We start from the raw sequence: 14,382 nt of genomic DNA on the forward strand, positions 1-14,382 counted from the left end.
TACAGAAAAATGAATTGGTTTCACCATAAACTATGGTTGACCAGATTTCCACATTTTTAACTGATTTGTGTGCCCAGATACCATGGCTCTAAGCCACCAAGAGTTTTGTTCATCAGTGTGGGCATAAGGCTCCATTCACATTTTTTACGACTCCAGAGTTGCCCTGACTCTGATGCAACTTTGGATGGGTGCAACTTGGATATGACTTTAGTTTTGACCAGTGACAATGGACAACTATTGCACACAAGTTGCATTGTATAACATTCAGGTACGACTTTCATGCAACTTCTGAGGGTTAACATTGCAGTCTATAGCCCTCAAGTTGCATGAAAGTCAGACCAAAGTAGTGCATGAACTACTTTGAATTTTCTGCAACTTTAAGTTGTAAAACACAGGGAACGACTTGTCCAAAATTGCATGATAAGTCGCACAAGTGTGAATAGACTCTAAGAGAACAGTGGGGATCTAGCATTGGGGGGTGATTGTGCCTGTATAGCTAACATGCAGGTTTTCTACTTCTTTTTTTTTTTTTTTTGTTTTTTGTTTTTTTGTTTTTTTTTTTAATGCTGTGCAAACATAACCTGTTTTTGTTTTTTGTTTTTTTGTTTTTTTTTGTTTTTTTTTATATTTTAAAATTTTATTTTGTGTATATATTTCAGGAAAACAATCACTGCACTTGCGTTTTCCCCTGATGGAAAATTCTTGGTCACAGGAGAGGTATGTGTTTTGTAGTGTGAATTGAGCGATTCCTCCCATTCACTATAGGTCTACAGTAGCGATGAGCTGATGAGCGTACCTGGGTTCAGTTTGAGCCGGGTTTACAGTGCTGAATCCAAACCACACTGGAGTCAAAGATAGCTGAATGTTAAACCCTAAAGACAATTTTTTGGGCTATTATGATAGGGGTTGTAAAACAACTGGCATACCATTTTTTTTTTTACAACCCCTATCATAATAGCCCAAAAAATTGCTTTTTTCCCCAGCCAAATAAAAAAAAGCCAAAAAAGAAAGAAAAGAAAACGGATGCAGCCACCACATCTAATGATTGGTAAGCTGCAATAGAATACATTTTTGGTTTTGGATTTAATAATGTGTTTTTTTTTTTTTTGCTTTGGTACATGTTCTTCAGGGCAGTGTCTTGCACCCCATACAAACCAAAAATGTATTCTATTGCAGCTTACCAATCATTAGATATGGTGGCTGCATCAGTTTTCTCTTCTTTTTTTCTTTTTTTTTTTTTTTAGCTTTTTTTTTTTTATTTGGCTTTTTTCCCCTCTGTTATGACCTGGTGATCTGGCAAACACGTCACCTGTATTAGTGAGACACAACTCTGGAGGAATGAGCACAGAAGGCACATCAGACGACAGCATTGTCAGTCCGGGGGGGGTTGTGTTAACTGTATTAGCAGGTTTAGATAAACTAAAAAAAAATACACTAACACACCCAAAATGAATTGTGCTACACAATCTAAAAATGACCATTGACTACCACACCTCCTAACATCTCTAACATCCACCAGCTTCGTGATGCCGCCATGGAGGAGTGGAAGAGGACTCCAGTGGCAACCTGTGAAGCTCTGGTGAACTCCATGCCCAAGAAGGTTAAGGCAGTGCTGGAAAATAATGGTGGCCACACAAAGTATTGACACTTTGGGCCCAATTTGGATATTTTCACTTAGGGGTGTACTCACTGTTGTTTCCAGAGGTTTAGACATTAATGGCTGTGTGTTGAGTTATTTTGAGGGGACAGCAAATTTACACTGTTATACAAGCTGTACACTCACTATTTTACATTGTAGCAAAGTGCCATTTCTTCAGTGTTGTCACATGAAAAGATAGAATAAAATATTTACAAAAGTGTGAGGGGTGTACTCACTTTTGTGAGATACTGTTTTCTACATATACCCACTTTAAATAAAACATGAATGGATCCCTTCTGATTTCATGTGAGAATGAAGTCCATTTTACATGCATTATAAAAGGTATCAGGCCATGCTTGTGTAAATTAATTGCATTTTGTCCAGCCTCTCACATTGAAGGAACACCATTCTGTCTTCTAAAATGTTCATTCGCTTCCAGTACATGTGGGTCAGTTCTCTCTAAACAAAAGCTCTGAAGCCATCTGTGCCTGGATGCCTGATTGAGCAGCAGAGTCATTTAGGGACACTGCGGCATGACTGAAATAGACAATTACCCAGATGTCATTAGGAAACTACGGCTCTGCTGCCCAAAGAAGACATCTTCCTCCTTTTTGGAGGAAGATGCTGGACTGCATACCTGGTAGTCACACGCTTTGCCTAACTTTTGCTAAACAGGCCATGTGTGTAGTCCTGGTGCAGCTCACGCCATCCTTCCCTCTATGTTCTGTCCTCCATAATTAGGCTGCACAGATGTTGGTAGTTTCTTTCCATCTCGTCGTTGCCTGGTTTTCTGCAGGACATCTATTTATAGTCCAACCCAGATGTTGGGCTTTTTTTTCATCTATATAGACATGTGTCCACTCTGACAAGCCAATAAACCTTCAGAAAATTCCCTGGTACTTACACAGCATTAAGTAGAAGCTATATCTGCTTCCAGTGGTCATCCACAAATTACAGCTGACCTCTCCAGCTTCCGGTCTCCACTTCTGTATTCAGTTTTTCCTCATCAAAAACATTTAAGTTTGTGTCCAGGGGATGTGATGTACACTGGAAGTGATCAGTAACTTGTTGTGGCTGGGCACTAGAAACTAGAGCAAAAAACATGGATGTACATTCACTTGGAACCCTCGTGAGCAAGTCGTTACAATTCTTGTTTGAAAGAGGACTTGTGATTGGTTGCAAATAAAAAGCAGAATTTTGCCCATGGGGCCAATAAATGTAATAAAAAAGTAAACATAAGGTCACAGTTTATTGTTAATGTATACCATCATCATATATTGGATACATAGACATAAATGCCAGCCGACTTGAGAACAACATGATAAAAGCAATATTGGAAATCATATGTTACATTAATGAATGATATAAAACAATATACAAGTATCTATAACTCAATGCGTTTTGCGAGGCAATACTCTCTTCAGGAGTGGTCATATATGTACTGTATCTATAAAATCGAAATAACAATAGAGAATATATATCATGATGGTAAATATCTTTGAGTAGATATTGTATAATATAGAGGCCTTGATGGAAAGGCCCTATACTCACAAGCCTTTGTTTGGGATATTGGTTTTTCCGGCTTGTGAGTATGGGACCTTTCTATCAAGGCCCCTATATTATAGAATATTCACTCAAAGATATTTATTTACCATCAATACAGGGATGGAGGTGTATCATGGGTAGCACCAGACTATTCTCTTTGTTTGACTTGTGATTGGCTTCCATGGACAAAAATTACATTTTCTTCCATTTGCCTTTTTTCCCCAATTATTTTTTCTATATCGGCTAGGCTGAAATTTTTCATCCAGAGGAATGGTTGGTTGTAAATGTTACATTACTTGCATAAAAATGTGAAATATTTGACTTTGAATTTCCATTTTTTTTAAATTTGTTAACATGCATCCTAAGACCCCTTTCACACTGGGGCGGTTTTCAGGCGCTTTAGCTCTGGAAATAGCCTCTGCTAAGCACCTGAAAACTGCCTCTCATTCATTCCAGTGTGAATTTTCACACTGGGGCGGTGCGCTTGCAGGACGGGAAAAAAAGTCCTACAAGCAGCATCTTTGGGGCGGATTGGGAGCACTGTATACAGCGCTCCCAAAACACCCCTGCCCATTGGAATGAATGGGAAGCGTTTTGAAAGCGCCGCAAAACTGGAGTTTTTAACCCCTTTTTTGGGGTTAAAAGCACCCCGCTAGCGGCCGAAGAGCGGCACTTAAACGGCAGTAAAGCGGCGCTCTAGCGCTAACGTGGCCCAGCCCCAGTGTGAAAGGGGTGTCACCAGAGCAAGGAGGAAGGAGAAATGTCCCAATGTAAACACCTTAACCATTGAGAAAAGAGAGGATGTCTCTGGGAGAGGAAATTAGCATAAATCTCCCCAATGGGAAACCATTCACAATGTGCAGCGCGGTTCACGCATGCACAGTGGGCACCTGACTATGAAGCTGCAAGCTGACACAGCTGGGTGCCCACAATTAAACATGATGGCACATAAAATAAAAAGGTGATATTGAAGTGCCTGCATTAGCCCCTGGTCACACTTGTGCAACTTGTCATGCGATTTGATAGTTTAAAATTGCATGACAAGTCGCACTCTATTGTCTGCAGTGGAAGCAGTCAAATTGGTGTGACTCCGACTCCATCGGAGTCACACTGATTTTGAAAGTAGTTCTTGCACCATTTTTTGCAAGTTAAGGTGCGACTTGCATAGACCTCTGTGCATGAAATCACAGATGTCTTCCAAGTAGCATCTTGAAGTAGCACTACTTTGAAATCCTGCTACTTCAAGTGAAGGATTTAACATCAGTGTGACCAAGGTGTTAAAGGATAAGTTCACCTCTTTCAAGATCTTACACCTGTATTTAGGGTGTAACATGTTGAGCATCCGCCACCTCACATTTATTTTTATTTTTTAACAAAGTAATATATTTTTTTTAAAGATGAACTTATCCTTTAAGACTCACAAAGCTTGTTCACCCTAGATGCCCTGAAATTCAAAGCAATCTGTTAATGCAGGTCTTCGCCAGCCCCCTCCTGTACCGCAGTATTTACCCAAAACTGAAAGGCAGCAAGAGGCCAGTCTAGAGATTTGACTCTAAAAACTGGTGAAAGTTTGCATATTGACGCTGCCTGGCTTGACACTCCACAAAGTTCATGAACATGCACACAGGCTCCTGTTTTTAAAATTATCTGCTTATTTAACTTTTAAAAGTGACCACAGGGTCAGAGTGCAGCTTTGTGATCACTCAGTTGAGGTTGTGGTAGGCTTGCTGCAGGCTCGCTACTATGATTCTTCTGTATAAAAGTACAGTAAAACCTTGCATTGTAAGTACAGAAATATGCTTGTAATCCAAAGCACTTGTATATCAAAGCGAGTTTCCCCATAAGAAATAATGGGGAACTCAGATGATTCGTTCCACAATCATTTATTCATAAGTCCTTCAGTTTATAGTCTCTAAAAAGATTAGAGCAATGTGACCAGGTTGTCTAACCATAAAATGTTCACCCACAAGGGGATTAGAAGCAAAATCCAGCGGGAGCTACAGAGTATAAAAGAGAAAAGAGGCCCCTCTAAGTGTAGCAATATGGTTACATTTAATGAAGGTACAACATTTATTGACTCACATGGTGGATGATTAAAAGAGGCACATCTAAGTATGCAGGCATACGGGGTAAAGCTGTCCACATAGACCGTCCCCGGCACCACCGGCTCTCACCGCTGTCAGTCTGCAATCGTAACCGGGAAGACTCCCCTGCAGTAGAGCGATCTGAAAGCGAGGCTTGAACCACTCGTGGAGTGCAGAGTGGAAGGGATGACGTTGATGTCGGTGCAGAGGACGGGCTATGTGGACAGCTTTACCCCGGATGCCTGCATACTTAGATGTTCCTGTTTTAATCATCAACCATGTGAGTTGCTAAATGTTGTACCTTCATTAAGTGTAACCATATTGCTACACTTAAAGGCGCTTCTCTTCTCTTTTATACTCAGTTGTGACTTGACTCTACTTGTATATCAAAACATCACTTGTATATCAAGTCAAAATTTATTTAAAAATGTTGCTTGTCTTTCAAAACACTCTCAAACCAAGTTAATGTTAAACCAAGGTTTTACTGTACTATACTAGTCTGAGGCTTGGTGTCTGCCGGTTCCTGGCTTCAATACTGACCTGGAATAAGAGAGCAGAATAAAAAGTGAGTGAAGTCAAATCCTGATCTGGATACTCAGATATGTGCCTCAATGTTGAAGTTATTGGATCAGCTTGACCACCTGGCAGCTAGTATTTTCATAAATAGAATCGCCTTGACATTCTTCAGGCTCTATCAGTACAGTTTTCTTTAATGCTGTTTCCTTACAAAGTAGAATTCTGATATTGCAGAGGTGAATGAAGGTTCCTGCAACTATTCCACATATGAGTTGCTCTGTGGCAGGCAATGGTTGCCATAGTGGGGCGATGAGACGATATACAAAATCATCGTATGTTATGCTTCCCTTTTTTTCTTTTTTTTCTTCTTTTTTTTTTTTTTAAACCTGTAGAGGGTCCTTTCACACAGCTCGGTGTGCTCCTTTCAGCAGGGAATTTGTGAATAGATCTCCTGCTGAATCACAGCTGAACAAGACAGATGTCACTTTCATGACACCTGCCCCTGTTTATTGCTCTTTACCTGTAAAGTCTCTGTGGGCGGCCAGGTGTAAATTGACTTGTGTCTGTTTATATCAGGTTACCTGTCACATTTAGGTCTGGAAAAATGGAAAAGGGCAGTCTTTGTTTTCCTATAAAATATCTACTTCCTTTTTCCATCACTTCCATCCCTGGCATTATTCCACCTGTGTTTTTGAGAAACCTAATATTACATGTTAATGCTGTATTGCATTAGGCCCTTCCACACATGCGGATCCATTTTCACAGATTCCGCGTGCTCAGCAGGGATCGCTCCGCTGATCCCCGCTGAGCCGGCGGATGACAGTTCCGTTACCACTCACTGTGCAGAGACGGACCTGTCAGATCTCCGCTCTCCTCTATGGGGAGATCGGATGAAAATGGACCGCCTGTCCATTTTCATCCAATCCGCCAATGGGATGGAAAATAGGGTTTCCATCCATCTGAGTTGAGCGGATGTTTTGACATGTCACCGCTGACATCCGTCGCTCCATAGAACTGCATGGATCATCCGTTCAGGTCCGCATGTGTGAAAGGGGCCTAACTCTACTTTTTAAAGTGATTCTATATATTCTAAATATACAATGTTTCATTGCCATTATCCCTTCTATTCATATATGAAGACCGTACCACTGTATTTAATATTAAAAAGTACCTTATGTAAAGCAGTAGTAAACTCTGCTATATAATTTACATTTTAGGGCCCACATTTTCAAAAATTTGCCTTTACTTCCTTTTTTAACCCAAACATTTATTATATTGCAGCTTACAGCAATTCTGAGATGTGATGGCTCTATTCCTTTTCTTTTTTTTAATGTCTTTCTATTTTATTCTGGTGATCCAGCTAGTAAGTCTGTTTTTAAACACTGCAAGAGCTTTTTTTTTATTTATGTAAAACCTTTATCCCAAAAGGAAAAACAGTTTGCTGTAACTAATTATAAAGAATTAGCTGGAATTCAGCTTCTATTTGTTACTGTTTTAAAATCAGCTAGTACATTCAACGCTCCCCTCCCAACAGACTGACAGTGCTGCTATCCAAATCTACCCTCTTTGCTCCTTCATCCAGAGTGGTGTCTGTAAGACACAGGAGGTGTACTGTATTACTGGTCAGAACACCAGTGGAAAAGGCGCTTAAAGATTGTATGTGTACATTTGTGTATTGAAAATTAATAAAAAATAAAATTAAAAAAAAAGATAAAATAAAAAGATGCAGCCACCAAATCTAATAATTGGTAAGCAGCAATATTTTACATTTTTTGGGTTTAATACCACCTTAATCATTGCTGTTCAGCAGTCACATGATGTTTTCCAGGTCTTTTCCATCCTCAGGGAAGGATCTGAGGGAGGGTCTAATACTTTGCTGATGTATCCTCTGTAGCAGAAGAGGATGCCTAGACTATCAATCTGTGTCTGCACAGCACTAATTGGTGCTGTGCTGGTCACATGACATTAAAAAAAATACAGCTTAGAGTTCAGAGTAGAGAATAAAAAAAAAAAAAAAAAAAAGCAACAAAGTGTTTTTATATCTTAGTACAAATCTATATTTCAAAGGAAATGTTTATTATTTTTTTGCAATAGCATGGTGTTGGTGGAATTTACATTGACTGATCAAAGCTTTCAGTATCTTCACACTATAAAGATATCTGGAGGAGGTTCTGCAAATCACAGGCTGTGTCATGCCCCTCTAGCCTGTGCTGGGATTAACAGGAAGGTGAAGCCTCAATCAATCAACATTGTATATATCCCATCCCTATAGTGTTTAGCAATACGAGGTCATGGAAGAGGAGGAAGGGAAGGGATTGCAATATGCCACTGTGTGTACTCCCGCATGTGTGACTATATAGTTATGTGTGGCTGCACTGAAAAAAAAAAAAGGAAATGAACAGCTTTAAAAGGGACTGAATCTGGAGCATGCTCAGTAGGTGTGGCAACGGCTGGTCTACACAATCTCAGGCTGCAGTGGAGACACTGACAAGGATTGGGGGACAGTGAACAGCAGGATCAACCAATTTTTTTGCAATCTACATAAAGCTAATGATCTAGTGGAAAAATTAGTATGAACACAATGTAATATAGCATGTATTGACCGTTTATAATGATTTGGTTTTAATGAGAGTGTAGTATATTGTGTATGTCAGTAGGAAAATGATTTTCCTAACTTTGGTCTAACTTTGCTTGCAGAGCGGACACATGCCAGCAGTACGGGTCTGGGATGTGGCTGAAAGGACACAGGTGGCAGAACTTCAAGAACACAAGTATGGGGTGGCCTGTGTGGCTTTCTCTCCTAGCTCCAAATACATTGTATCAGTGGGATACCAGCATGACATGATTGTCAATGTGTGGTCATGGAAGGTGAGTCCTGGTTTTACTCCCTCTGAGTAAGTTCTGAAGATTAACTGCAATGTAAATACACAGCAGTGTCATGATTTTTCACAGTTTTGTTTTGTTCATTTTATCCTTGTTAGATTTCTCACTTGTCCAGTCTTGCTTGTAGAAAAAGATCATTATCAGATGGGAGTCTGTCCTCAGTTTTTGAAGAAACCGCAGACAGCCCTTCTTTTAGTATTTTTAGACCCCTTTCATACTGAGGCGCTATAGGCCTAAAAATAGCGCCTGCAAAGTGCCCTGAAACAGCGGCTCCTGTTTCTCCAATGTGAAAGACCCAAGGGCTTTCACACTGGAGCGGTGCGCTGGCAGGGCGTCAGAAAAAGTCCTGCCAGCAGCTTCTTTGGAGCGCATTAGGAGCGGTAAACTCCTCCGCTCCTAACTCACCGCTCCTAAAGCGCCCCTGCCCATTGAAAACATTGGGGCAGCGCTGCTATACTGCTGGCAAAGCGCCGCTGCAGCGGGCAGATTTAACCCCTTTTTGGCCGCTAGTGGGGGTTAAAACCACCCCGCTAGTGGCCGAATAGCGCCGCTAAAACGACGGTAAAGCGGAGCTAAAAATAGCGCCGCTTTACCGCTGACGCCCGGGGCAGCACAGTGTCAAAGGGGTCTCAGACTTTATAAACCATTTTGGCACACATTTAAAGTGCTGTTAAGAAAGGATGCCTATGCTATAGCACAGAACAAAATGCACAGATGCAGATACTCTATGCTTTGTGGTGCACTGCATTATTAAAAATAGGATAGGTGTTGTTTATTTTGTTTTTAAGCATTGATAATTAATTTAAAATTAATGGCTGCTTTAGGCCTCATGCACACTGGACATTTTTTGTGCTGTTTTAGGGGTGTTTGGCATTTTTTTCCCTGCCACAAAATGCCCCCGCATGTTAGTCTATGTGTCCATGCACACATAGGCATTTAGAGGCAGAAACAAAAAAACCCCACAGCCAGTGCATCCAGGAGTAGCAGAGTTTGGGCAGAAAAAATTGCTTGACACACCTAAATGCGTTTAACCCGCCTAAGCACTAGACACTTTTAGTGTTTAAACATTAATTCATTTCAGTGGCCAGAATAAATTATTATTCTGGCCAATGAAATTAATTAACCCCCAAGCGCTTGATGCACCTAAACGCGTTACACAAGTTTAAATGCTTTAAAGTGGTTGCAAACTCTTTTTTTGGGACTTCTACCTATAGGTAAGCCTAGAATAAGGCTTACCTATAGGTAGTGGAAATATCTCCTAAACGTGCACCGTTTAGGAGATAATTCACTTGTAGTCCGCCAATAAAGTGAAGGGCGCATGCGCGGGGAAGAAACAAAACACCGCGCCGTTTCTTTCCTAGCGTGTGCCGTTACTGTGCACATGCGCGGGAGTGACGTCACGCGGCTCCGGCGAATCACAGAGCCGGAGTCCGCGGCCCAGAAGGAAGAGGGGCTTGAAGATGGACGCTGCCTACAGAGGGGACATCGCTGGATTCTTTTGCAGGTAAGTATCACAAAATGGGCTAGTATGCGATGCATACTAGCCCATTATGCTTTTAATTTGCAGGCTATACAGGGAGCGAAAGAGGAAGTAAAATCCATCAGGGTTTACTTCCTCTTTAAAGCATGGGTAGGCAACCTCGGCCCTCCAGCTGTGGTGAAACTACAAGTCCCATGAGACATTGCAAGACCCTGACAATCACAGGCATGATGGGATTTGTAGTTTCACCACAGCTGGAGTGCCAAGGTTGCCTACCCTTGCCTTAAAGGGTAAGTTCACGCAACTAAAGCATTGGGAACATGTTACATGTTCCACCCTAAAAACGGGTGAAATATGTAACCTGTATCCAAAGGTGACCTAATCCTTTAGCTTACTGCACTTCAACACGTGAAAATGCATGTTAAGCCCTGTTTCACACCAGTGTGGCTTTGAAATCAGGCTACTTCAGCTCGATTTCAAAGCCGCATATCAGTACAATTTGGATCTCCGATTTCATTGTGGCTTAATTTAACAGAAGTCAATGCAAGTCAATGAAATCGAAGAAAAGTAGTGCAGTAACCTTTTTCAAAGTCGCTGCGACTTTAGTCGCAACGATTTGACCAATTCCATTGCTATAAATAGGATGTGACTTGTCATGCGATTTTGAACTGTCAAATTGCCCGACAAATCGCATTGGTGTGAACAAGGGCTCAAGCATATACATATTCTCTATAGCAATTCTGTAAGTGGGTCCACCTTTTTCCTTAACTGAATAAAGCAAGAAGAGGGAAGTGATTAAATTGTATCCCTTTTAAATGGAATTTTTTAGGTTTGTTCAGCTGATCCTCCACTTTATTTGTGTAATCTGGGTGGTACAATGAAGGCAAACCGACGGGTGAATGTTGTGGGCAGCAGTCCGCCGTTTCACATTTGATTCAGTGTTGGCAGTAAACCCGCAGCGAGCCTTGTAACAGCTTGTCAGATTCTGGCAGTTGTAAAGTTAGGAGAAGGAAAGAATATGATTGGTTTGTTAGGGGTTGTCATTTTTCTTTCAGACACTTTTTGTACATGAGATTTAGTGTGCCTGATTTTTTTTTTTCTTTTGTTTCTACATCACGTCATTTTAGGGAAGTCATCCAACTGCCATTTAAGGGGTTAGAAAGGTTTGTATTCCTCTTACTGTGGGAATGGCTTCCCCGAATATACCAGGAATTGTATGTTTAGACACAGTGGGACAGATGTATCAAAGTGCTAGGTTTTTTCATTTACATTTCACTGCAAAAGCACCTCTTTGGATGTAGAGGCATAAATCAAGTGTGGTTTAACCTTACAGAACTTCAGTCTTCCTGTAGGGTCTATTCACACTTGTCCCCTTTCTTGCAGCCTAACATACTTGTAGGCCTCATTTATATGGCTGATTAGAGCCATTGTACAGCAAGTATCAGCATAAATCTTTGAAATCACAGGTGTGCACACGCAACAAGTGGGTTATATGTGTTGGGGGCAAATGATGAGCCATGGAAGCAGACAGTTTGTGCCCAGGGCCGCTCATCTGTCCCCAACTACATGTAACCACTCGGATGTGTGGAATAATGTGAACAGTCATGGTGCTTGTCAGCCTGTCATTGATTTGTACAGGTTACCTGTCTACGACTGATCGCAGATATTTGTGATCCCTGCCACAGATAACCCTGATACTTTTGGTACCACGGTTGGTCCCAATCAATTATGCGAATGAGGCCTTACTGATGCATTTTAAATAGAAATTCCACTCATTCTGAGTTCACATCTATTCAGTGAAGTGTGCTTTTATAGAACCGGCTGTCTGTTAAGCTTGTGTTTTTTTTTTTTTTTGCATGTTAACCAAGTCAATTGATAATTATGGCAAATGTACAAAAACATATTTTGCAGTTTTGTACATTTATAAATACACCCATCCCATGCAAAATCCCTGTTCTAAATTATTCTCTTACATAATGGGGTTGATTTATTAGAGGCAAAGGGACTGTTCACTTTGCAAAGGAGAATAAGCTCTGCTGACTTCCATCATCCAATCATGTTCAAGCAAAAATTATGATTTGTTTTATTTTTATTTTTTTAATTTTCCTTGCACATGATTGGATATTCTTTGCAAAGTGAAGTTTTTTAGGGAAAATTCTTTTGCAAAGTGCAATTTTCCCTTGCAAACTGAACAGTCTATTTGCCTTAAGTAAATCAATCCCTGATGCGTGTAGTAACATGCATTGCTGCATATATTTAGCTGTGGGTGAGCCCTTACTCCTCATTGTGAGGGCCAGTTATACTGGAACGATCTTTTGTGGCACATTTTGAAATGTTGGACAAGGTTTTTGAAAGACATCAGTCAGAATCCGAACTGCCTTGCAAAATGTAATGTGATTGGTGATACACTACAGTATTGGCTATGAGAAGTACCAGGGGCATTGCTAGGTCACAAAAGATATGGGGCTAGAGCCCATAGCAGCGAAGTAAAGAGTCATACGCTTGGGCGGGCATACACAAGTATATAATATACGTGTGTGTGTGTATATATATCTCATTACATATCTGAATGTGTATCCCCCCTTACATCAGGGTCCCCAGAGAGCCCCCCTTCCTTAGATCGGACTCCCCAGAGAGCCCCCCTTCCTTAGATCGGACTCCCCAGAGAGCCCCCCTTCCTTAGATCGGACTCCCCAGAGAGCCCCCCTTCCTTAGATCGGACTCCCCAGAGAGCCCCCCTTCCTTAGATCGGACTCCCCAGAGAGCCCCCCTTCCTTAGATCGGACTCCCCAGAGAGCCCCCCTTCCTTAGATCGGACTCCCCAGAGAGCCCCCCTTCCTTAGATCGGACTCCCCAGAGAGCCCCCCTTCCTTAGATCGGACTCCCCAGAGAGCCCCCCTTCCTTAGATCGGACTCCCCAGAGAGCCCCCCTTCCTTAGATCGGACTCCCCAGAGAGCCCCCCCTTTTATCAGGGTGAGTGAGAGGGTGGCTGAGAAGGGGGTGAGGGAGGGTGAGAGAGAGGAGGATGGATGAGAGACCCCCCTAGCCCTACCTACACTCCCTACTGTCCCAGCCCCTGTCTGTGTGGGTAGGCGTGTGTGATTCACCTACCTCCCACTTATCCTCGGTCAGCCTGTTTTCTTCCTGTTCCAGTCTCTGACCAATGCCCCCATGGGGAGCCGCTTCTCATGGGGGCACTCATGCGTGCTTGCTCCCAAGCCCCACTGTTGCATCCATTGACAGACAGTGGGACTCAATCCCGCCCCCCCCACTCCAGTGTCACTGACTTTGATTGGCATCACAGGGAGCCAATGGCTCCTGGTGCCCTAGAAAAGCCAGCGAGAAGTGAGTGGAGAGAAGAGATGCAGGTGTGCACAGTACTGGATCAAATGAGGGCTCTGGTAAGTATTGGTGGTGGTGGGGGGGGGGCTGAGGGGCCAAAATGCCTAAACATTTTTTACCTTAATGCAAGTGTTGCAATAAGGTAAAAGATGTCTAGGCTTTAGAACCACTTTAAGGAAGGCAGGACACAAAGCTCAGACCTGGGAACAGCCAGCTAGAGACACAGACGGTACAGCACTTTTTCAAACCCATATTCCCAAATGCACCCATGTTTAAAAAGAAGAAAGGAGACCAACGCTCCACATAGTGTAAAATCCAGTAAAACTGTTTATAAAAGTATATTGCACTCCTGTCAATATTGGTATCACAGAGTTGTGTGTACAATATCAAATATGGCCGAATCACACTCCATGGAACACTTCGGCAGCGTGTAGATGTCATGTAGCCTTTCTCCGCCTACACATTTTGGCAAATACAGTTTTGATGAATAGTTAGGCGTGGCACTTTGTGATACAGTAGTTGTTGGCATTGATTGCAAAATTGTGATTATGTGGCCAATATGTCTTCATCATAATTCCAGATAATTCTATTTTTCCTATGAAACTGCCCTTAAAATACAAATTGAACCAAAAGTTGGGCGTAGATGGATCTAAGATTGGTTGGTTCAGTAAATTTTCAGGCAGCCAATTAGCTTCACAGTTGATCTGAGAGCGGAGGAGTCCCTGCTGTCAGAATACAATAGCTCAGTGGAAAGGATTCCCTGATCCACCTTGCTTGTGTGATTGGGTGTAATCTGTTTGTTTTTATCAGCCTACCAACTGATCAGGAAAAAGCAATGCCTCTATGGCCAGCTTAACTCTAGATACACTTTGACATGAAGTCTGCATTGTAG

At 41.9% G+C, this 14,382-nt stretch overlaps 1 protein-coding gene across 2 annotated transcripts in view; it reads left to right on the forward strand.

Moving 5' to 3' along the window:
• Positions 1-14,382, forward strand: part of MAPKBP1 (mitogen-activated protein kinase binding protein 1) — a 255,393-nt gene that overhangs the window by 144,945 nt on the left and 96,066 nt on the right. For both annotated transcript variants that reach the window (XM_073609140.1, XM_073609141.1), the window contains exons 5-6: positions 660-717; positions 8,482-8,652. In XM_073609140.1, coding sequence (XP_073465241.1) covers positions 660-717; positions 8,482-8,652 — 229 coding nt within the window. The remainder of the gene's footprint in view (positions 1-659; positions 718-8,481; positions 8,653-14,382) is intronic.

The sequence above is a fragment of the Aquarana catesbeiana genome, linkage group LG13, assembly GCF_042186555.1.
Source record: "Aquarana catesbeiana isolate 2022-GZ linkage group LG13, ASM4218655v1, whole genome shotgun sequence".
Taxonomy (NCBI): Eukaryota; Metazoa; Chordata; class Amphibia; order Anura; family Ranidae; genus Aquarana; species Aquarana catesbeiana.